The 25,623-nt window shown below is 37.5% G+C and overlaps 1 protein-coding gene across 2 annotated transcripts; it reads right to left on the bottom strand.

Annotated features, from left to right (window-relative positions):
- Positions 1–995: 995 nt before the first annotated feature.
- LOC131256920 (serine carboxypeptidase II-2-like) lies at positions 996–19,650 on the bottom strand. Of its 2 annotated transcripts, XM_058258022.1 has the most exons (10): positions 19,331–19,650; positions 17,940–18,047; positions 11,442–11,537; positions 9,909–10,001; positions 9,189–9,274; positions 7,059–7,322; positions 6,326–6,462; positions 6,033–6,128; positions 4,891–4,996; positions 996–1,338 (listed from the first exon to the last, which is right to left on the bottom strand). In XM_058258022.1, exons 1-10 carry the CDS (start codon positions 19,620–19,622, stop codon positions 1,177–1,179), a joined length of 1,440 nt encoding a protein of 479 aa, XP_058114005.1. In that variant the 5' UTR covers positions 19,623–19,650; the 3' UTR covers positions 996–1,176. The 2 variants fall into 2 exon arrangements, with proteins under 2 accessions (XP_058114005.1, XP_058114006.1); XM_058258023.1 differs by lacking the exon at positions 11,442–11,537.
- Positions 19,651–25,623: the final 5,973 nt, after the last annotated feature.

Here is a 25,623-nt window from a genome sequence, read left to right as displayed (position 1 = left end):
CAGCAGCATTCAAAACTCAGGTGGGCCCCACCAAGTGTTTTTATATGTTTTAATTGTGTCTTCACATGATTTTAAATGGTATGGCCCACCTGAGTTCCGTATACGGCTGATTTTTGAGATATCCCATAATTTAGAGGGGACCCATCAAATGCACAGTGTGGATGGTCGACATGCATCACGTGGGGCCCACACAACTCGACCTCACGGTAGCTTATCATGAGGTTGAGCGCATAGTACCTTTTCCCTATATATATAAAGGAAACTTATTATGCCTACTTTTTTTGTGATCATTTAAGTTCTAAATATACATGAATGTTTATGTGAGCTTAGGTGGGATAATGTGATGGAATTGCATTTGATCCCATGCAAATTCCACGATGTATTTGGAGACTACAGGAAGGATTAGAATTAGGTGGGATGGAATTGCATTTGGTTCAATGCAAAATTTCTAGTGGATTTTGAAATACACTACATATGTTGGTCCCACATTGATGCATGGATTTTATCCATGCCATCCATTCACATGTGCCTTTTACACATGAATTGATTGACATCAGTTGTAAATCTGATATGTTGATTACAATTCCAGGGTCCACCAATCATGAGTTTCACTTTAATACAGAGTATTCCTATGAGGAACAATTTGATCCCCAATGTGGGGATTGGATGGTCAAAATACCATGGTATTTCCAGACATGCAACCATTGTACAATAATAGTATTAATTCTATCTAATGCAATTCCATACCATTTAAATCAGTGGGCCAAACAGGCCCATCATCTGAAATTTCATAGAAAATTTTAATTAATTTTCAATGTTTTGCAGTGTTTTTTTAAAATAGCGATACATTATGGGATACATATGATATTTTCCACGGACACCCAATACACTTCTGTATTCCAAGATGCAGTAGATGCGTTGATATTTATGCTACAAGCACTTACGTGGATGCTAACTAGTCCAAATGCAATTAAGTGTATGAGAAGATTCTGATATACTTAGACCATTAGATCATTTTTGGATTATAACCATGGTTACACTGAAAGATTAATAAATTCCAAATCATCAACTATAAGGTGAACCAATGGTTCAAATTTATTAGTGGCCCACCCAATCTATTGAAACATGAATTGGGTGCCAATCATCTCTCTCTTAGTATGGTATAAGACTAATAATTCAGGAATCGGATGTCTGTGTTGAGGTTGGCAAGAAGGTCCCAGAAAGGAAGGCACTGAAGAGTGTAAGTGCGGCTCTGGGTTTGTGCTTTGGAACCTCATGACCGGCTCCCCTTACTGTTACATAGGTCAGACCCTTGTACACTTGAGTCCAACCTCCGACCTGTTCCATACAGCATTTGCATGATTTAGATAAGTACTCTAATAAGGAGAGAAAATACAGTGTTTCATAGAATCCAAACCGTACAACAGGTGTGCTGTGTCATTTCTACCATACAACCAAAAAACTGAGAAGATCCAAAACTCAGTGGGCCACACCACAGGGAACAATGTTATATTATGCTTAAAGTCTCCGAATTCACTTGGTGTCCGGCCATCAGAGTTCCGGAATGGTCTGAGTCTTGGTGTGTCTCTTAATTCTATTGGGGCATGTCTGATGATTGGATTGGATGGCACATACACTGCACGGTGGTTCCACATGCAGACCTGGTCTTGATGGTTAGACCTGTCCAACCACCAGGTCCAGGTTTTAAAATCTAAAGATGATATAAGATGGTATAAGTTTCATAGTCCAAGTTCTATTGCATCCCATTGGAAGAACTAAGCCTGTTTGGTATGTGGGCTTAGGTGGGATGGAGTAGCATTTGGTCACATGCAAATTAGAGAGGACGGGAAGGATTAAGATTGCGTGAATGCGGGATTTCGAAATCCATTACATCCATGGGCTCTAAATTAATGCATGTATTTTATCCACACCATCCATCCATATATGCCTTTTACACATGACATTTGAGTTATATACACGTACTAGTGACCAACATGAGTTGTACGAATCTGGTCCATTGATTATAATTCCATATATAGTCCACCAAACACAGTTTCACTTAATGCAGCATTTTTACTAGACGAAGAATTTGATCCCAAAGGTAGGATGGTCAATATACAATGGTATTTCTAGACATGCAATCATTGTGCAATAATGGCGTTAATTCCATCTAATGTAATTTCCAGACATGCAAACTCATGCTTTTTATTATAATTTAAAAACACATAAACTCAACTCAACTCAACTTGAAACCCTGTTGGGTCGAGTCAACTAGAAAAACTCGAATGAGTTCCTCAAGAACTCATATCTTTTTCTCACTTTGTTTTAGTAATATTTAACATTAAAAGTATAAATAATATATGAATTATGATGAGATTTTTTTCTAGTCGTAGTAAAATCTAGTCGAGTAGAGTTGAATCAGCAAGTTCAGTTATTTCAAGTATTTAAACTATGCTTTTTTTCTGAAAGGACTCCTTCAATACAAAAATCAGATAAACAAGAAGGGAGAAAAGAGGAGAGAAATCAGTTGTGCCTATCTCAATCTATCATCTCTATGTTCTTTCAATATAATCATATAAGATTGTAATGCAATGTGGGGGTCCTCATCCTTGCCTGAGTTTCAACACAAGGTCTAGGGTTCAGGGGTATGTGGGGGGATAAAGAGGAGAGATCACAATCTTTTTCTCTATAAGAAAAAAAAATATTGTAATTCAGTGGGAGTGTGGATAAAGAGATCAGAATCTTTTTTCTCAAAAATAGCCTTCGAGTTCGTAATGATAGAGAAATTGATTAAAGTATTGTTTACAATGTATCTAATGTATATAAAAGAAAAATTAAAACCCTAATTTGATTCGAAATAGAAAACTTTTATACCCAAAATAGTAAAAAGAATACTAATCCTATCAAAGCTTGTAAACAATCCTTAAATGACCAAAACAAGGAATCTGGACAACAACTGCACTCTCAAAACCTTGAAAATAGAAAAATAGAACTTACTAAAATTAGGGGCCAATGAATGGTAATTGGTAAAGGTGATGAACTCATCAATAACTTTTTAATAATATATTATACATGCAAAACAGATAACCAATCACAAAGTATGGTCGTCATGTGGTTAGGTTATTTTTGCCCTAATTTAAGTCTTTCAGCTCGATTCTTTCAATCCTAGTCATCCATGAAATCAGTCGCCACCTGTTCTCCATTATATTGAAATCATACATACATACATATATGCACACACTTGCTGTAGAGAACCAAGCAATGCAAGGTACATGTGACGGGATGAATTTTATTTCAATAATCCAAACCATTATATTATAGGCCTGCAGTTGGATTGGGACTAGAAAGAATAAATAAATAAATAACATGTAGCTTGGAATATTTCAACCCTGTGATTATTTGTTTACGTCCTTTAATTATAGATGGTCGGCTAATTCTTTTAATAATCAAATTGCTGAAATATTTCAATTTTGGGAGTTTTTTTAAAGAACCCAACATCAAGACTGCAGACCATCTTAGAAACTATTTGGATAGCCAAGGACCCAAATTCATCAGCCGGTGCTTAAGTTCCTACTTATCCTATTTCTCCATAATATAGCAAACAACACAAGGGGGAGTTATATGATACTAGGGCAATGGTCTCAAGCTTGTTACAGACATATTCTCATCAGGGGAATGACCAGGCTTTGAGACCTCTTGTCTACCTCCAAAGAAAAAAAAAATACTCTGGCAATGCATATGCTTGATATGCAGGCACTCAGAAAGTACACATTTCACATACATAAACTCAAATATGGAACCCAATTCATAATTGATTTGGTTGAACTATCCTATCCTCTAGTTTGTGGATATTTGTTTGCTGGAATAGGACTTGGATATTTTTCATTCTTAAACTTCTACTGTCTGCCGATTCAAATAGCCAAATTATCAAAACATCTTAATTGGGACCCATAATTTGGACAGTTTAATTTACTTGTATACCAAGCATATAATTTCTAATTAAAATTTTAATTTCCTGTATATCATCCATAACTCTGTCAGAGTATCAAAGTTTTTCTCATTAGCAACTCCCCATACCAGTTGCAAACACATCTCTTTCTAGAATTACTGGGAAAAAATTATTTCTATTCTCCCACAATTTAAACCAAAAAAAATCCAAATAAATAAAACAGAGAAAATAGGTAGATAAATGACGAAGCCTACCACGTATGAAGGCCTGTGCATGACGGACATTTTGCTTAGTATATTTATAGATATATTAGTTCATAATGGAAACTGTAAAAACCCTAAAACTAAATGGGTTAGCTCAAACTAAACCTAAGAAGACTAGTTCTGTTATAGTATGGTGACTCATTTCAATGCCCACCAAAATCAAGATAACTCGGATGAGACAACTCGTTTCAAATGATATTTATTATCTGTTAGAGGTTATTATTCATTTTTTGTTCAATTCTTTCTTAGAAGATATGGAACCCCAACTGAACCAAAGTCTCTAAATTACTAAAGATAGGACTTCCATTTCATGATTCTGTGTGACAAAATTATCTTATTAAATGATGGATTTAGGCCGCGTTTGGATGTTCAATCACATTAAATTGCAATTAATTCAATAGCCCTATCCATTCTCAATGTGGATCCAACCCCAGTTTGCATTACTATTGTTTGAGGTTCAACTTGAAATGCAAACTACATTTTGTGGTTTGATTAGTGATATGATTTGAAATAATGCAAAACCCAAATAGGTAATGTCTACTATAATGGTTCGACAAATTGCAATTCAGTTCATTTTGGTTCAATTGAGTAGCCAAACACATACTTATGTAAAAATAAATTTTTATTTATAAAAATTAAAATTAAAAAAAAAAAAAAAAAAAAAAAAGAAAACCATACCTGACCATTATCATACCAAGCATGCCAAGGGATCACTGTTGGAAGGTTGAGAGCGTCTACCCAGTAGCGGGTTGATGTGACTGGGATTACAGTATCTGTATCTCCACTGAATACATCAAAGGAAAACTGCATAATATGAGGGTCATAACACATGATTCTGACTTTAAAAAGAATATATATATATATATATATATATTAAAAACATTAGGAAAACTTCATAATATGAGGGTCTTAATACATGATTCTGACTAAAGAAAACAAAATTGTATTAGAAACATCAGGAAAACCTGACAGACTTGTATGGCAATCCCGTCCATATTAACCCGGCCCTAGATCACTGTCCATTCGCTAAACCCAGACTTGGATCGTTCCAATTTCCCCAAAATCAAGAGATTCTAAGACTCATCTCTCTTCCAAATCTCTCTTTTGTTTTCTTAACGCAAGCTCAGTTTTTTACTATGCCATAATTCCATTTTGTCAAATAACAAAAGACTAAATTGTGAAAACTATAACTTGTTTATTTCACCGAGAATTAATAAGAACATATAGAAAATAGCAAAATCTATAAGAGATTTGCGGAGATCTTAGAAGGTACATATCTTGATCGGGTTTGGCTCCATGGCTCAGTGATAGACAGACTCTGTTTCAACATGTAGATCACGGGATCAAGTGCTCATGTAGTGTGGGTGTGGATGTGTGTCTAGTGTGGATCTTCTTTTCTTCTTCTTCTTCTTTTTTTTACATGTCAGGTCCAGGTCTCGCCTTTTGTGATTGATCAATTCAGGTATATTTGAGTTCAGGTCGGGTCCATCAATTCAGGTATATTCGGGTTCAGGTCAGGTCCATCAACTTGGACAGGTTAAAATCGGGTCTAATTACATTTCAATAGTAATATCATATATTACATATATACATTGGATGGACAAGCAAATTGAATTGCAAACATCAAGTTCGATCAAGATGAAATGGCCCTCAAATTGAAGTTTCACATCCATAATTACAATTTGGGGCCAGACCTTCAATAATAATTCTAACTGAATGAAACAATTGAAAATTCAATTTTATAACCCATCCAAACACGCCAAATATACGCCTTTCAGATGGTATTGTTGTGGAGATTAATGAAATAGGTGAAGAATCACCTGAACACCCAAATGCGAAGCCCTGAAAACATAAGCTCGTGATAAATATCCAGAACAGATGTAGCAGTGTCCTTCCAATTACCACTCACCAAATGGCTACAAAAATGAAACAAGAATTGAGAATTTCACAAACATACAAACCCGTTGAAATGAAAATCTCAGTTGGAATTTGGAAATCCATAAAAATCAAATTTTGGAAATTTCCCGCCAAGAGGGTCATCATTCAATGGTCTGATGGAGGGGTTGTTTGGATGGTTGTAAGAAATTTCTGAGTATTGAATGTAATGTTTTACTTGCATGGGAGCCACTTGGTCGGCGCAAACTTCGGAATGACATGAAGAGCCGTTTGAACCTCTGGTGTGTTGAAGTAGACAGTGGAATGATTCAATGTGCAAGGATCATAGTGTTTGCCGAGCCATCCCACCAATTGCTGAATTGCATCATCACCATCCATTAATTGTCAAATGAAGATCACTTGAAAAATCCAGCTTTGGAAGAAACAGTATAGCTAAAATGTAGAATGTACAACAATAGATTCCAGCCTCACATTCAACTGAAATCCGCAACGGAGAGTTCGTTTTGGAGTGCGACTCGCCTGGTCGGTATGGCATTACATCTTGTTAAGATTTCTGCCAAAGCCCGTGATACTGAAACCGAGTCGACTCCATCGAGTTGACTCAGTTTCGACGAATTTCAAATTTGTAGACAACTACGTCGATTCAGGTTCATGCATTTTGGAATATAAGTGAATCGAACAGGTTAACCACCGCGATTCAAATATGCGAAAGTTTCTAATCTTTAAATGAAATAGAAAAATCGTTAAAGCCATGTTTGGGTGCACTAGTCAATTGAATTGCAAAATTGCAATGTAATCTCCTAGCATTTATAATGAAGAAGAGTCCACAAAATTGAAATTAACTTCCTTTCAAGCCCAACTCAAAATAATTAATGGTAACAAGGTGATCACTTGTTGCAATTCAATTCGATAGCGCATCCAATCGCGCGCTAAGTATGGCATGGACTTACGTGTGATCTTTTCAATAGCCCGTTCGACGTTGTCTCATTGGCAGTACAGGCAGGAGTGTATATGCTATAGATATCGATGTCGCCAAGTTCTTGGCTAGCAATATCCTGCATCCTTTTGCACGCAGGCGACGGTTTTAGAAACGAATCTCGATGACAGAAGAAATTCAGTAGCTTATAGGTTTGATCAGATATCAAACCAGTTGTCCATATGAATTGGTAGGCCCCCAAATGATCAAAGAAATCATCACTTAGAGGATTTCCTGCCTGCATACCAAAGTATATCTCAGTCAGTTATTTGTTGGGTTGGTGGGCCAGCCTGTTGGGTTTCCAGGCCTGATCGTCGGTGGGCCATCCTTGGGCCTAATGTTTAGGTCATTAGATGGGCCTGATCTAGAACTGCCTGAGTCAACCAGCGCTGCGATACGGCCCAATGTTTGGCTCGTTGGTTGGACCAAGGCCTGAGCCTGATAGCTAAAATGGTCTGGGCCTAGACTGAGACTACAGCCCAAGGTCCTAGACCAACACAAGTCTAGAACGGGCCTATCATAGCAGACCCAAGATTATACTGAAAAAAATTAAAAAATGGACCTGACCCCACCTGATAAAAAAACTGTCTAATAAATGTTCCCACTGTATCCGTTCATTAAGTGGGCCACACATGAATAAAGATATAAACATTTATAAGTGTGAAACCAATGGCTACATGCAAAATGCATGTGTTGCCTAATCCTATTTGTAGAATAGAACAGACATATATAGAGAGAGACTGCGCACCTTCTTATGTGAGCACCTGTGCGCACCTTCGCACATGTGTCATGGCATAGCATATGAATGGTCCATGTGATGCGGCACCCCCTGAAGCTCTGGTGGGCCAAGGCAAAAGGAAACAATTTTCTCCTTTTATTTGCATTTCTCTTTGCTATGGCCCACTAGAGTTTTGGATCAAGCTGAAAATTGGGCCATCAAAGCTTCACAGGTGCCACCTCACGTGGACTGTTCAGATTTTGTGTCATTGACACAGGTGCTCATGTGAGAAGGTGAGCATTCCTTATATATATATATATATAAGAAGGTGTCCAAAGCTCGAGTGGACCCACCATAGAAAACAGTGGAGATAGTAACTATCACCATTGAAACCTTCCTAAGGTCCGTCATGATGTTTATTTGAGATCCAATCTGTTCATGTGTTAAATCAGACATGAAATACAGAAAGTTCAAATATTAGCTTGATCTAAAACTTTTGTAACGCTTAGAAGTTTTTAACGGTGGGCATCACTCTCTCCACTATTATCTATGGTGGTCCACTTATGCTTTTGATCCGACTCATTCTCTGGATCATGCTATAATATGATCTCTCCAAATAGATGGACGGAGTGGATACATAATATACATCATGATGAGGCCCACAAAACTTATTTACGTAACATCAGTAGCAAGTCCCGCTACCCAACCTGTGAGTAGCTAATCTGCGTCCGTTTCCTACTAAATTTCTTGCGGTTTTGTTTATTTAGTTTCCTTATAAAATTTCCTCACCATCTGACGAATAACGTGACGCCAGCAGTCGACCTTATGGAAGGTACAATACAGCCAAGCGTATAGTACCTTTTCCCATATATATATATATATATATATATATATATATATATATATATATATATATATATATATATATATATATATATAGTTCTTTTAGTATGATATAAAACTCCGGTGGACTATGGAAGAAGGAAATAGTTTCCTCCCTTGATTTGCATTTCTGTTCGCTATGACCCACCAGAGTTTTGTATTGGGTTGAAAGTTAGGTACATAAGGTTTCAAGGGGTGCCGCATCACGTGGACTGTTCATTCTGTGCCCATGACATGTGTGCAAAGGTGTGCACATAAGAAGATGCGCAGGTGAGCATTCCTCTCTCTCTCTCTCTCCGGGCTATACATATCAGGCCTAATCCAAGCCCACAGATCACACTAACTAGGCGTGCCTGGGCCGTTGCCACCCCTCATTAGACCTGGGCTTTCATTAAGTGTTTATAGCCCAACCCAACTTTTTTAACATTACTTGGTTGAATATTTGGATGGTGGGCCCATCCTGGCCCATTGGCGGCCCTTGATCAGGTGGGCTGTAGATCTTACCATTATTCCCTTTAGGTTGATGGATTTTGTCAGCTTCCATTTCTGGGACCACAAAATGGCTTGGGCCAGCTGAGGAATGTAGTGTCCTGTAACAAAAGATTTTGATATTAACAGGTTTCCATAAATAAGTATTTACTCTAAACAGGATTTATATGATACATGGACAAGTGTGGTCCATAGTTCACTGATCCAGACCATTGATTCGTTGTTTCTCAGCATGGATGGACTATAAATCAAAATTTCGTTGATAGAACTAATATTAACCTTTTGATTTTGTGGATACATAGTTAAGATGAGAATTTCAACGGTCCACATTCAACTGGGATCTTCCAGTCTGGGAGGATTCTAGGACACTCTCATTCCATGGTGGGACTCAATTATCCAGTGGTCTGGATTACGAACCATGGGCCCCACAGGCCCATGTGCTGAGGCATCCAACATATGCACCAGATGGGCCCAAGATATATAAGACCAGACCCAGAAACCAATCCTGTCCATTCATCAGTGGGCCCCATGCATACTCAGAATGTGGACCGTCGGCAATACGCTCTAAATCCATTGTCGGCCTGATTCTTGGACCAGATCATCTGAATGGCATCGGACCACCTGATGTGCGACACAGATGTCCCACACGTGGAAGATTGGCACATGTGTGGTTCATGTAATGGTGTGTGTTGGCTTAAGAAACAGAGGATATTGGATACAGGAATCCCATGACACCTGCATAACTCTCTCCTGTGATATAGAAATCCCTTCCTTCATATTCCGGAAATCTCTTCAGCCACTCTTCAAGAAATGCCAAGGAATCCTTGGCTGCAAATACAAACACAAGCTATCAGTACTGTGCGCAATAGTGCGCACTGTGAGTGGGTGTGCCCATTATCATCCGACCGTCCAATCGAGTGGTTAAGTCATCAGAACCATCATGAAGATCACCTTGTACAAATATGTATCATATAATCGAGTGGATCAAAAGCTTATTTTTCTAATAATCAATGGCTGCAAATTGTTTCTATGGTGTGGCTCACCTCATGAATAGACGGCTGATTTTTGCCTTAGGTGATCATCACGGTAGGTTCAACCTTTTGGAAGGATTGGATTTCACATGAACATAATAGGTTGGAAGTTGTCCGCTGGGTGGACCATTTCGTGTGGTCAACCGATTGTTGGACTTGATACATTCTCAAGTAATGTTATTTAAAAAGAGAAATGCTCACGTATAATCAGTTGGATTGTAAATTACAGTCACGTTCATGCGAATCCACCCCGTCCAATAGGCTGGCCTCACCATGAGAATCACCTTATGGAAAACTCATTCCAATCCATTGGTCAGATGGGCCACCTCATTGAAAATAATTTATATCCACTGATAAATGACAATATACAAGTATAGTCTGGATAATGCGTGGATGGGGATGATTTATATACAAGGTGATCCTCATGGTGGGCCCAACCTATTGGACGGATTTGATATGTCTCGCACATGGCATGTTCAAAGTTATCAGCTAGGTGGATGGCTAACCAATCACAAGCAGTTGTACGTGAGCAGCTCACCTTTAGAAATATTTTTAGTAATAAAATACAAAAATAGGTGGGCGCTGTTTGGGTGGATCCCCGGATGCACTGTGATCGGTGGTCCCTAACTGTGGGGCCCACTGTGATGTATGTTCCTTACATCCACAACGTCCATCCATTTTGACAGCTCATATGAAGTATATCCACATCTTAGGTGGACCATACAGCAGGAAACAGTCAGGATTGAATCCTCACCATTGAAAACTTCATGGGGGGGCCACCGGAATGTTTATTTTCCATCCAAACTGTTGATAAGGTGCAAAGGTCCTGGATGAAGAGATCACACAAATATCATCTTGATCGAAAACTTTTGTGGCCCACTGGAAGTTTTAACGGTCAATTACCATTGTTTCCTGTGGTATGATCCACCGAAGATTTGGATCTAATTCATTTTTGGGATCATGCCTTAAAATGAATTTTCAAAACAAATGGACGGCGTAGATATAAGACGTACTCCAAGCGAGTAACTTGCTTCGGGTCATGTGACTCAAGTTAAGTCAACCAATTTATTGAGTTGACTCAACCAGTCATGCCGAGTCAAGACTGAGTCAGGCTTATAGATGAGTCTAACAATGACTCAACTCAAAATTTCATGTTGACTTGGCCAAGTCACGAAGTTCAAGAACTATTCTTTAAATAGTGGAATATTTGTGAGAAAATTATGTTCGAAAGTAGTACCAGCCCTTCCATCTCCATTATTAACTATATCAAAGGAAATGTTCGAATATGAAAAACCAGTGCCGACAGGCGAGTCGATGAAGAGAACATTGGCCACTGCATAATGGTTACAAACAAATAAACATAGATCTGATTAAAAACATAAGCAACAAATATTGAATTTTCATAAACAAGTAATTTCAGTGGGCAAGCATGCAAGATCCAAGCCGCTCATCAAGTGGGGCCCATTAATTTGGGTCCATTTCAAAAACAATCATAATGGTCCCACCAACATGGTCCCTTATACTCTCATACTAGCATTTTTTAAAAAGAAAATCAGACAAGTTGTGGAGTGTAACAACCTATTAGAATGGATAATGACCACAACTTGCACAATAATTCAAGCATATTTATATTGGTTTTTAGTACACTTTTCAACTCATCAAACATAGTACATGATTTTTCAAAATAAAAATTATAACAAACCTTTATATCAGGAGTAAAAATCTATACTATATATAATGTGAGTAGTGGGGGAAAGACTTGTAAAGACTTTTAAAATAAAGTTAGCAGTATCTTGAAAATTTAAAAGTGTATTATTGGCAACTTTCTCAAGTGCACTTGGATAATACTCGTAAAAACCTTGCACAAACTTTTCTTTGCATGTAGCACGCAACTTTCTCTCTACAAATAGTTTTTAATCAATTTCTTCCTATGTGTAGCCTCTGCCTTTCCCTTTATATGCTTTTTCTCTCATCTCTCCATGTGTGTAACCCACACATTTCCCTCTAAATTACTCTCTCATCTCTCCACAAGCACATGAGACGTCCCAAAAAGTTAAAATAATGATCTTATTTACTCTAATGACTAAGGGAGGAACCTTGATAATGAACATCCTTCTATTATCTACAAGTTAGAAATGAAAAATATGAAAAAAAAAATTTTAAAAATATTACTAATGCTAATTATGACATATTGGTTTTGTCAATTACTTTAGTAACATAAAATAAATGTGTCATTATTATGATTTTAACACTTTTAAACTAAACACGGGAATCATTGGTCGAATACAAATGTATTATAAATATAGGTAAAGGAATTTGTAGTTGTTACACTTTTTCTTAGCATTATTGTGAAATTTTTGAATTCAAACAGCAATATCGGTGTATTTTAGTAACGATTTGACATTTAAATAATGTAAAAATATTAGCATTAGAATTTGTCACCGATAAAACAAACACAAAAATTGGTGATGAAATACAAATATTGTCAGGAGACATAAAATAATTTATAATCATTACACATTTCATTTACATTACCTTAGTGATTTGCTAAACAAACATGCCTTAAGAAATGAAATCCTCATGGCACGGCTACCTCATCAAAGATAGTAAAATGATTCTGTTGTTTCAAAATTCTAAGATAACATACTCTTGTCAAACGATATATTTGGATGTACCATCAAATTCAATCACAATAACTAGATCAAAAAAATGAAATTGACCGAATCGTGAGCGCATTCTTTAATATTGATATTGAGTAATTGGTGTGATTACATTACTTTCAAGTTGGAGTTGAAATAAATGAAATCCCTATATAAGGGTTGTTTATTATTATGAGGCTCGATAATACCATTTTCGCTCGTTTAAAATGTTGAATTGAATTTCATATGTAATTATATATATATATATATATATATGATGATTTATGTTATTACTCTGCTAACAAGGATTCCATTTTTATTAATCTTTTTTTAATCATATCAAAATGCAAAAAATATAGAATAATATCTCATGTCCCTTGTTCGTAGGAAATCATATATATACTAAACGAGTGAAATCTTTGAATGAAATCCTCATAATTTCATGCTATCTCAATATGCCAAAATTCCACATTATGTGAATCTTATTTCTGTTTCCTTCGAATTATTAAAAAATTCGGCTATCCAAACATACCTTGAATGCTCATAATTCAATACACATGTCTATTCAAACAAGACATTAATCTTCATCATCATCATTTATGCCTTACCTTAAGTAAATGGGGTCACTAATGTGAATCTTTTTTTATCATTTCACTATATCAAAGTCCATAACTTCAGTTAGACTATAGGTCATCAAGCATTTTCTTAATAACTCAAAATATGTCTTGTTAGGCCTTTCTTTTACTATTTTAAAGTCTTCAACTTGTATCAACTCAATCCTTCTAAATATATTGTTCTTAGTTTTTGTTGCGCATAACCAAACTATCTAAGTCTTCTTTTCCCCATCTTATTACCTAAATATGCTCTTATTTGTATTACTAATTATTACAATAATGTAAATGAAATGTACAATGGTTACAAATTACTTTATCTCTTAATATTATATACATTTGACATCCGATTCTCGTGTTTGGTTTATCGATGATAAAATTATAATGATGGCATTTTTATATTACTTTAATATTAAATCATCACTAAATACACCGATGTTATTAGTTGGACACAAGATTCTCACAGTAATGACATATAAAAGGTGAAATGGTTAAAATTCATCTACATGTCTATATTTGACTTATGAATTCCGTACTTGGTTTGTCGGTGGTAAAATCGTAATAATGACCCTTTTCCTTTCTACATTACTTAAGTAACTAGCAAAATAAATAAGTTTTTTTATTCTCTTAAACAAATTCATTTTTATTTCTATCTTTTCTTTTCTTGTCACCCATCCATTTTAACATTCCTATTTTAGATTTACTCATCTATTTCAGCATCCCTATTTTAATCACACTTATCCTGTGAATATGTTGTTCCTTAAATATTTAAGATTCTATCAAGATTCTATCTCACAAAGCATGTTATTCTTACAGCCATCATATAAGGCCTGTTTGAAATACGAGATTAAATGATATGAAATTTCATTACATGGAATTAACACAATTATTGAACAATAATTAAATGTCTGGAACTACTATGGTATTTTGATCATCCAATGCCACGTTTGAGAACAAAATTTTTTTTTGAGAAAAACACTGCATTAAGTGAAACCAACATTTGGTGGACCATAGAATTGTAATCAATAGACTAGATTTCACAATTGATGTCAATCACCTGTATGCATATGCAACTTTTGTCATGTGTAAAGGGTGCATATAAATGGATGGCGTGAATAAAACACATATATCAACGTGGGGCCCATGGATGTAGTGGATTTCAAAATCCACCAGAAATCTTGCCCTATCTCCTACTGGGACTGGATGATATTTGACCTAAATTAATCCAATCATTCCCATCATTTCCAAATGTTAGATGAAATCGACATTAGACCAAATCTAATTTTATACCAAAAAATCCTACATTATGAATGGGCCTTAAAATTTTCATTGCATTTCAATGATACACGATGATCACATAAAATTATAAAGATACATCTTTATTTCTTCCACCACACTTAAATTCTTTGGACAACAACATCCTTCTCAATCTCTCTATTCTCATGAATTGTCGACCCACGATATCAAAAATTGTCGTTTAGAAAACTTTTGAGTCAGTAACCTTTACTAATTCATCATTTTCATTCTTATTATTAAACTTGTATTGCAAATATTTTGTTTTAGTCCTAGTAATGTTAAATTTTTTAGATTCTACCGCACCCCTCCATAATTTTAGCTTTGTGTTTACTCCATCCCCCATCTTACTATTCAAAACTATGTCATCTACAAATAACATAAATTATTGGATCTCTTTCTATAAATGTCTCATTAACTCATGCATAACCAATCCTAAAAAATGTATGAGATCAATGCAACCCATAGTACAAGCCTACAATAATTGGGAACTGACTTGTCTCTTCACTAGTGGTTCTCACATTTATCATTGCTCTCTCATATATATTATTGATCATTTTAGTACATCCTCTTAAAACTCGTTTCTTTTCTAATATTGACCAAACTAACTCTTTAAAGACAATGTTAAAATATTGACATCAAAATTATTATGGTTTTAATTACATTTTAATCTCATATAAGTCATATTATACGTAAGCAACTAAGGCCCAAGTATTTATGGTATGTACTAATAAAGGGGGTTTATACTAACAAGCTAATTAAAAAATGCTTAAGTGTTTATGAACCTTTTGGGGAATACTTTTAGTATTTCACACATGAAAAAAGGCTTCTTGGATAAGTTATATTGAAGAAAATGTAATATTACGAATTTCAAAAGAAGAGTTTTTTCTTGAATAATAGAGTTTTAAGAGAAGGTTTTCTTGCCCCGATAGTAGACTCACAATAGTTTCAAGTACCCATCGGTGGTGAAATCCCACCACGGCGTGAGTGTGTGGATTTGGGTGTGGGTGTGGGTGTGGGGTGTGTATTTGTAAAAAAAATAAATTTAATTAAATTTAATTAAAAAATGAAATTTTCTTCTTAAAAACAAAGTTTAATGATTTTAAGGCTTTTCGAGAGGTGCTTCAGAGTCTTCAAAGTGAAAAATTTTATTACTAGTATATGCGAAAGTTGAGGGTTTTCCTTCTTAAGCTTGCATTTAAAGGAATTTTATTGTGTTACTAGGAAAGGTACACTATATATTATTCTTTATAATTTATCTATGCTATAATAAAATATTTCTTTGTCGGATAACTCATAGATGTAACCCAAGTAGTGAATCATATATATTTTATAAATTTATGTGGTTTGTAGTTGGTTTTTCCTCCATTATCTTCTTTCTATCTATTACACACGATCTTTGTATATTCTGTGTGCCATTGAAATCAAATGATGTTTGATTTTGGTGTCCTGTTGATCGAGTGATAGTTCTAGTTGTTTCAAATGGTATCAGAACTTTTTGGTTTGTATAATTACTTAAAAGATATTGTTAGTGGTAGATTTGAAATTAAGAAATTTGAAGGGTAGAAAAAATTTAAGCTCTGGAAATTAAAAGTTTAAGATTTGTTGGTTCAACAAGAACAACACAAAGTATTACTTGGTAAGGCAAAGAAACCAAAATCTATGACCAATGATGATTGGGATGAGATGGATCTCAAGGCATTTTCAAATATCTACTTGTGTTTAGTCTCTAACAACACTTTTCTCAACCCTCGTAATATTAGAATATCTTTAACATTTGGTTGCCACAAATTAAAATTATTCTTCCCGTTGAATTTCTAGATATCAAACTTTGACTATAACATCTTCGTTGAATTCCCAAACATCCTTAAACATGATGCTCTGATGCCACTTTCTTAGAGTTAACTGTCATTTTCTCACACCAATATGTTGTAATTCCGAGCCACAACAAACCCAAATCAACCCTATGTATTAGAAATTCGAATTTAAAACCATCGTCGATCCTACGCTTTGCGGAAGCACGCTCAACGAAGATAAAACAATCATAGCAAATAGAATAACCAAAACAATCAAGCAAGCAAATATATAGCACATCGATTTTACGTAGAAAACCCTTAAAGAAAAAAACTACGACACAAAGCGATGAAGATATTCACTATAATTAAAAGTCATAAAGTTTACAATACTCACCTTCTCCGATTACAGAATCACCTGATCTCCACTTGCGGTGCGCACCTAGGAAAATCCCTAGCCCCTTGAGAAAATCCATTCTTAAGCCCTTACAAGTGTAGAAAACCCTTTGACCACACAAGACTCTTGCCCTTAGAGAGAAAACACTCATAATCTCAAGCCTTAATCGCAATTAGGCATAAATACCTTTATTTCTACACAACCACATAACTAAACCGAAGCTCGTCGGTCAAACCGACTGACATTGCTCAGCATTTGAGAAAACTCATATTCAGTAGGTCAGTCCAATGCATCGACTCTCAGACTGGCAAAATCCAATGCATCCCGCACAACAATAGTTCATAAGTTTAATTCCATGATAATTAGTATATCTTAATATGTCTCCTTTATTCTTATAAATATTTATAACGATACTTATCCATTTATCTAGCCTTAATCTAGAAATAAATAATTAAATAAAATATTAAATTGAGGGTGATATGTATTGAATGGTCCTATGTACCACTATTTTATTTTTCAAATATTTAATTAATATAAATAAGAAAGGAGATTGGGGACTATAACAACCCTAATTATCTTAATTAACTCTAACATGGTACTAGAGCTTATCTTAAGCCTTTTTCTCATCTCCTCAAAACCCTAGTCTCTTCTCTTCTTTCATCCACGCACCACATGTTGCATCCACCTCTTCCATCTCCGGTCATTAATTGACGCTATTACCAAACCGATTAAATCGCTTTCACCTCGCCCATCTGCCGCTACACCACCCCTCCCGCTACCCCAACCAATATTATTTATTGGATGTTAGAGTGATGGTATTATGTATTGGATGATCCTACGGCTAATGTTATATTTTTTAAAAATTTTATTAATATAAATAAGAAAAAATAGTGGGGAATATAATAACCCAAATTACCCTAATTAACTCCATCATAAACTAAGAATAATTAGAAAAAGTTCAAAAACAAAAACAAAAACAAAACAAAAGATGACGTATCTTACCTTGATTCCAAGCATAAGGGTTCAAATAAAGGGTCTTCCCATCTGGCTTTATATGAAATGGACCGATTTCCTCTGCCATGCCATATCCAATGGAAGAACACCCAGGTCCTAAAAACATATTCAAATTAGAATCATAAAAACAGACCCAAAATAAAAATAAATAAAAATAAATAAAATAAGCCATTCAAGAGGAATTTAGAGAAATACCAGCTGTAGATTCTTAGTCTAATGACACAAAAGTGCTGAATTTCTTTATTTTTGGCATATCAGCCTAAATATTATGGATCAACAATCGATTAGTTAATGGCCCACCTCAATCGATTAGCTCTAACCTTCTTATTAGTTAATGGCTTGCAAATACATGATTAAGAAAAAATGCATGAACAAGCCATATTCAGTGGAAGAAAGACCAGAGATTCAACTGCTAGGATCTTCCTATTTGGGTGATCTTTTAGGAGTACTTCATCGATGATGGGGGCCATCAGATCAATGGCTTGGATAGACCAACCATAGGCCTCAAATCTATAAACTGAGTTTCTAAACGGATAGGAACTCGCCTCAAGACGGACGTTATACACAAACATGTAAACAAGATTGATGAAGAAGAGCAATCTAAACCGTTAATCTGGTGAACATAGGATTGGTCAGGAATGGAAAGAGCTAAAAGTCTTCTCGAGAGAGGCCCAGATCACACGTGTCAGGCAAGTGAAATGGAGAAGGGACATCACCGCACGTATTCCAACTCGTGCAAGATCAGGACCATTCATTAGGTGGGGCCCACTATGAACACGACCTGGACACCAATCAGGTGGTCCACTCATCAGGCAGGCCACACTTATTGGGAATTGGACGGTTAGAAAGATGGATAAAGGTCGATAATCAATGTATCACGTGCGGTCCACCTGATGAGTGGACTAGACTGATTTGCATGGTGTACAATCGTGGGTCCCATTTGGACATAGTCTAGCATGAAATTCACACTCATCTGACAATCCTAACCGTTGGATTAGCGGTTAAGATCATCTCTCAGTGTGATTTTCGGATCATGCTCCATGCATAAGGGACCACACATTCCGACGGTCTAGATTGTAGTCTAGTTTGGTAATCCAGACCATCCATCAGCCAGGCCCACCACAGTTTGGGGATGATGAAGACCGGAAGATCTTACCCCTTCACTGAAGAGACTACATAAAGACAGTCAAGAGAAAACACAGTGGACGGCTAGGATAATAAATAAAATCTGGAGCATCCATCCATGGCAGGGCCCACCATCATTATATCAACGGTCCATATCACCTAACAGCAGGGTCCACATGGTTCACATAATAAAAGAATCATGATCCAATCATATCTAATCAACAGAGATTGAGATTAGGAGAAGTGGGGCCCACCTCCTTGGAGCCAGAGAACAAGCGGCTTGGATGAAGGGTCCTCAACGGCTTCAAAAAACCAATAGAAGAGGGCCCTTCCTGAGAAGGGGTCCACAGTCACATAGCCAGAGTAATGAGCAAAGCTGACATTGAAGGATTCCTGGCCTGGGAGGGTGTCCACCTTGTCATCCTCCTGTGGGGCCCAGGAGAAGCTGCTGCTGCTGCTGACCGTTGGATCTTTAAGAGCAAGAACAAGAAGAAATACTAGAAGATGGTAAGAAACAACACATCTCTCTTTGTTCTTCTTCTCCATTTTCAGTATAGATTGAATTTTCTGGTGTTTGGCTGTTTAAAAAGGATCATGATTTTTTTTAGAAAAAGATGGGTGGGACCCATGTTGTGATCGTTGGGTTGGCGACGCGGATTAGCTACTGACATGTTGAGTAGCGAGACTCGCTACTGAAGTGACGTCACCTAGTTCTGTGGGTCCCACCATGATGTATGTTTTGTATCCACACCGTCCATCTACTTGTAGAGATCATTTTAGGGCATGATCCAAAGAATGAATCGGATCCGAATCTCGAGTGGACCCCACCACGAAAAACAATGGAGAGAGTGACTCCCACCATGAAAAAAATTTGTGTAAGGGCCACAAAAGTTTTTGATGAAACTGATATTAGTGTTTTCCCTTATTTAATGTCTTTGTTAACTTATGAACGGTTGGATCTCAAATAAACATCATGGTGGACCTTAGGAAGGTTTCAACGGTGAGCGTCACTCTCCCTACTGTTTTCTGTGGTGGGGTCCACTCCGACTTTTGATCTGCCTCATTCTTTAGCTCATGTCTTAAAATGATCTCTAAAAATGGATGGACGGTGTGGATACAACATATACATCATGGTGGGGCCCACAGAACTTGCTGACGTCACTTCAGTAGCGAGACTCGCTACTCAACTTGTCAGTAGCTAATCCGCGTCCGTTGGGTTGTCGACAGTATAATGAGTGTCTTTGTTATCTTTTGAAAATGGTTTGGGCCTGAGGAATGTGAATTTTGAATGGAGCCCGCCCGACGGCCCGACCCGAAACAGTTCGAAATCAGGACCCGGACCTACCCCAAGCCCGGCCCATTGACAGCCCTATTGGGAGCTTGAAACGTTCGTCAGGTTGAATTATTGCTGGTTGCCTCAGGAAACGTGAATGCGTGCTTAGTGAATCTGGACCGTATATCAGATGACCCATGATTTTGATGGACAGGACACAGCTAGAGCGATTGATCAGTTGGTTTCTGATACGATGGGCCATGGTAAGGTCCTCCAGATGGACGGTCTGGATTGACAAGCTGTACAGCCACGTGTACAGTGGACAGCCAATGGAACAGGATTTGTTGCGATGAATAGATGATAGATCAGAGCCGGCCTCTTAGAAAAGGTAGAAACCTTGATACTCTGGCGGCGTGCGATGGATGATACGCATGCACTTAGAAATTGCATGTGTGGAAAATAATTAATTCAAATTAAACCGTCCAAATTATGGGCCCTTGTTTATCCATGTCAATAACCTAAAATAATGCTTATTTGATTATCTATCCAATTGATGGATATTGATTGGACAGTTGAAAATGAAAATAATTAGATGGTCCTATTTCAACAAACAAGCATCCCCAAATCATAGATCACGACCGCTAATCCAATTGCGATTTAGCGATAGTGGGATCCCCAGTTAGTGCATGCATCATGTACAATTTCTGAGAGCCTGCGTATCAACCTTCATACACTGCCAGAGTATTTAAAAAAAGAAAAAAAATAAAAACCTCCCGCTTAAAAAGTCATGCTTGCAAAGCAACTTCAATTGTCGCAATCGACCCATACACACGTGAAAATGCAACGAGAAGAGGTACATTACTTCACAGGCCGGCAGATTCAAGAGTAGATCAGTCAATGAGAAACGTCCCAGCATGGCCCACATCTGCTATATCTGGGCATATCATCAGGTGGTCTCATTTGAACGATTGAAAATTGATTTTAGAAAATAAATATTATTTTTTAATGAATCTTGATTTGACAACATTGTGGGGATTGCCTGAGGCTCTACTAGGAATGGTAAATGTCATGGGAAATTATGACCTGACCACTCTCAAGGTTGGCTCGGGCTGCCTAGCATGCTCTTTAAGGTGGCTCATCGACAAGGAGATCAGTCCGACCCTTAGTCCGGAAAAATAACGACTCAGACGACCAAAGCAGAACTCCCGAGCCCTCTCAAAGCTCGGCTCCTAACGGTTCAACTTAGATTGTCCCCGGTCAACCGATAGAGCTCGGCTCGGATCATCTCCGGTTGATCGGCAGAGCTCGGCTTGGATTAGCTCAGCTCAGATTATCTCCGGTCAAACGAAGTGAGATCCATACCACCTCAACCTATGACTTCTCAACTAGAATTGTGCTGACCTACCTCCTCGGTTATACACTATTCAAAACTAACCGTCAACTCCCACCACTTGCATGTAACTGTCCACCTCGTAATTCCAGTATAACTGCCAACATTCATCACTCGTGCACGTTTTGCCTAATGGCTGAGATCGTGCTTAAGATTATGGGTCATTCTGCCCCACGAACACTATAAATAAGGGACCCACCGACATGAAAAGGTATACTGAATCTCTTGCACTAAACCCTTCAACACGACCAGACACATATTCCTAGCCTGACTTTGGCATCGAAGGTCCCCTGCTCTAGCCAGGATATCTTTTGTCTTCTTGTTATGTAGGTGCTTGGAGGTCGCAGGAGGGCCGTCCATATTCTTGCATCAACCGTAAATATCAAGAAAGCTTCATGGCCATTGATCTAAGAATGTAGACCGTTCCTTTTGCAGGCCACCAATCAAATAGATACCACAAAAATGTTAGTGTATTTTTGGGATACTGGCAATAAAAGGGTGGCCCACCCTATCAACAGCTATGTTGGCCACATTTATTTGTAACTTATGTCATGAACTCTAGTGACTCAGCATTGATGCGATGTTATAGATTATATTTACTTTTAAGGCATGCTTGGATTCCCTAAAATATAAAATATAGGTTGATAAAATGTCATTTTCATGCTTCCATCATTGATTTTGTATTTTCTTTTTTTAAACATCATTTCTATTTCTTTCATTTTCTAAAATATTCCATGAGATTTTGATATGCTTACTTTTTAGGACCACGTCCTAAAATGGGATGAAAAAGTGAATGGACGGAGTGGATATACAAAATATGATCAAGGTGGGCCCTACGGTCAGTGTAACACCTAGGGGTGCACACAGTTCGGTTCGGTTCGGTTCTGGGGTGAAACCGGAACCGAACCGTTCCTTACTGTTCTAGGATTTTCGGAACCGGAACCGAAACAGGACCATTAGCACCCTAGAACCGAACCGAGCTCGAACTGACCAGAGGTACTGACCAAACCGAGCCGAGCTAGCAAGACAGGCTCGAAGATTGAGCCGAGCTGAGTTCGAGCTAGGGTTAGCTACTGGCCGAGCCAAGCCATGCTATGGCAAGCTCCACTCAGTTCGACTCGAGTACAACTCTAAGTAGCATCGAACACTTTGGTAGTCCATTTGATCGATCTAAACCGTCCATTAAGTTCAGCAACCGTTCATGGAGCCACGTGGAAATTACACTGATCAGATGATCCAACTCATTCATAACTTGCCCTTCTTTTTCATTGTCATAAATATCCCAAGCCATAGACTGGCTGGTTAAGATTCTCCTACAAATATTGTTCTTTAGAAAGATAAGCAATCCATCAATGACACCAGCAAAGAAAAGGAACAAAACTGAGTTTGACATTAATGATCCTGACCATCTAAATTATAGGCTGTTAATCCAATGGTTAGAATCAAGCGTATTGGTGAAGTTTTTCCATGGTTGCCTGTGAAAGGTGTGGAAGACCTAATGAACAGACCAGATGGGTAAAAGATAAAAGTACAATGGTTTGGGAGTCTCAGGTGTATTAGCTGCCACAGTCGACCCAGTTCAAAAGTCACATACGATGAAGACCAGTAATCAATCCATGTGGCCAACACTAAATCTGGGGGCGATTCAAGGCCCGTAAATCAAACAGACCTGTTGCTAGCCCACGGGTCGGTCAAAATACAAAGCTCAAAGCTCAGGCCAGCACAGACCCAAACAAGAACCCCACCCATTTTCGGCAGCATCCACTGACCATCAGTTGACTAATTAAATGAGGCACAATGAAAAGGATGGGGGGGCAGGGCAGGGGGCAGCAGCGGCATGTTATCAGATGTCACCATAACATTTTTTTTAAAAACGGCATGTTATCAGATGTCACCATAACATTTATAAAAATTAAAAATTAAAAAAACAAAGAGCCTGTTATCAGATGTCACCATAACATTTAAAAAAAAAATTAAAAATTAAAAAATTAAAATAAAATTTAAAAAAAAAGACAAGGGAGAAAATGCTGATTGGTCACGTTTGGACGGACGCTCCATCGGCGATGTGTGCAGTAGAATCAGTCCCTATCCGCGGTGTGCTGCAAGTTGAATGATAGTCGCAGACGCCTCGTAGCTTTTCGATCAATACAAATAGGGCCGACTATTCTGTTCAATGAGTGGGCCCCACTTATAAATTTCATTAAGAGTCTTGCGAAATGCCAAATGTATACGATCATGAGAGACATGGAAGACAGGGTCGGCTCACACACTGACATGCGACCAAGGCAACCTGGGACGTTCATTTAGTGGGCCACACTGCTCTTGACCAAAAATTAAGGGCCTGTTTGTTAAATCTGAAATCCAAAGTCTGAATCGGAAGTCAGAAAACTAATAGTGAATCTAGAATAACTTGTTTGTTAACTAACTTGTGAAATGTTTGAAATATATTAATTTGACACATTTACCCATATGAAACAATTGTGATTGAATCCTTACCTTTAAAAACTCCGTAATTTCACTTAAATGTTTATTTCTCATCCAACCTATTGAAAAGGTCACAAACAGCTAGATGAAAAGATGACACAAATATCAACATGATCCAAAGCTTTTGTGGCCCAGAATAATTTTTAAATTATCCAAAGCTTTTCTGGCACAAACAGTGTTGATTGATTGCCCACCATTAAAAACATATTGTGCCACAAAAGTTTTGGATCAAGTTGATATTTGATTTTCCCTTCAATCCACGTCTATATGACCTAATCAACAGGTTTGAGGTCAAGTAAACATTACAGTGGTCATTGAGAGATTTTTGAAGATGGGCGCTTAATCACTATTGTTTTCCTTTGCTATGGTCCACCTAAGATTTATATATGCCTCATTTTTTGTATCAATGATCTTGAAAAATGGATGAATGGGGTAGATGAAACACATACATCATGGTGGGCCCACAGAGCACCGACCACTATCCACCCGGCTAGTGGCACCGTCACTGGCCAAACCACGCCCTGGCTGTGAGCCGGATTTCATGGGAAAGCCTTTCCCAAGAAGTCCACTGTTGGAAATCTAGGTGGGGCCCATGATGTTTGTGTGAAATCCACCTCGTCCATCCGTTTTGTGAGATCATTTTAGGACATTGTGCTAAAAATGAGCCGTATCCAATACTCAAATGGACTGAAAATGTGAGTATTGGACACCCATAATGAAAATATTTGTGGGGCCACAGAAGTTTTCAGTCATACTAATATTTGTGGTTTGAGTTCATCTCACTAGGAATGACAGTATAAACGATATTGATGGCATGTAAACATCATTGTTGACCTTGAGGAGGTTTCCACGATAAGAATTTTCCTACCCACCTTTTCCTTTAGTGCGGCCCACTTTATATCTTGTATCCTCCACATTTTTTTGTCTAAAATTACCTCAAAATACGGATGTTATCACAAACATAACGGTGGGCTCCACCTAAGATTCCAACGCAAGAACTTCCTGCGAAAGGCATTTGCACATAATTCACACCCCAAATCTACGAGGGAATTGCATACTACCCCCACCAAGATCTACCTAAATGGCTTTATGGTTCTACCATGATATATATGTTTTATCCATACTTTCCATTCATTTTTTTCATATTATTTTAGAAATTAAAATTAAAAAAAAACAAGGCAAATCTAAGGCTTAAGTGGGCCACAGTACAAGAAACTGTGGGAATTGGGTGCCTATCATTGAAAACTTCTCGAGGCCACATAAGGTTCTGATCAAGCTGATTTTTGTGTTTTTCCTTCATCCTGATGTGTGTGACCTTATAAAGTGATCTGATGGCAAATAAGCTTCACGATGGACATCAGGAAGGCTTTAACGATGGCCGCTCCTGTCCCACTACTTTA

This window comes from Magnolia sinica, chromosome 9 (genome assembly GCF_029962835.1).
Source record: "Magnolia sinica isolate HGM2019 chromosome 9, MsV1, whole genome shotgun sequence".
Taxonomy (NCBI): Eukaryota; Viridiplantae; Streptophyta; class Magnoliopsida; order Magnoliales; family Magnoliaceae; genus Magnolia; species Magnolia sinica.
The sequence above is the reverse complement of the archived record's forward strand: the minus strand, read 5'-3'. Positions and strand labels throughout refer to the sequence as shown.

Bases quoted from the DNA above. Each gene is read 5' to 3' on its own strand.
- LOC131256920 (XM_058258022.1), bottom strand. From the start codon at position 19,622: ATGGAGAAGAAGAACAAAGAGAGATGTGTTGTTTCTTACCATCTTCTA. The intron at 18,048-19,330 runs GTGGGCCCCACT...ATATGTTTTTAG, and splicing joins TGTTCTCTGGCTCCAAGGAG to GACCTGGGTGTTCTTCCATT. The intron at 7,323-9,188 runs GTAAGATCTACA...TTTGGTATGCAG, and splicing joins TCAACCTAAAGGGAATAATG to GCAGGAAATCCTCTAAGTGA.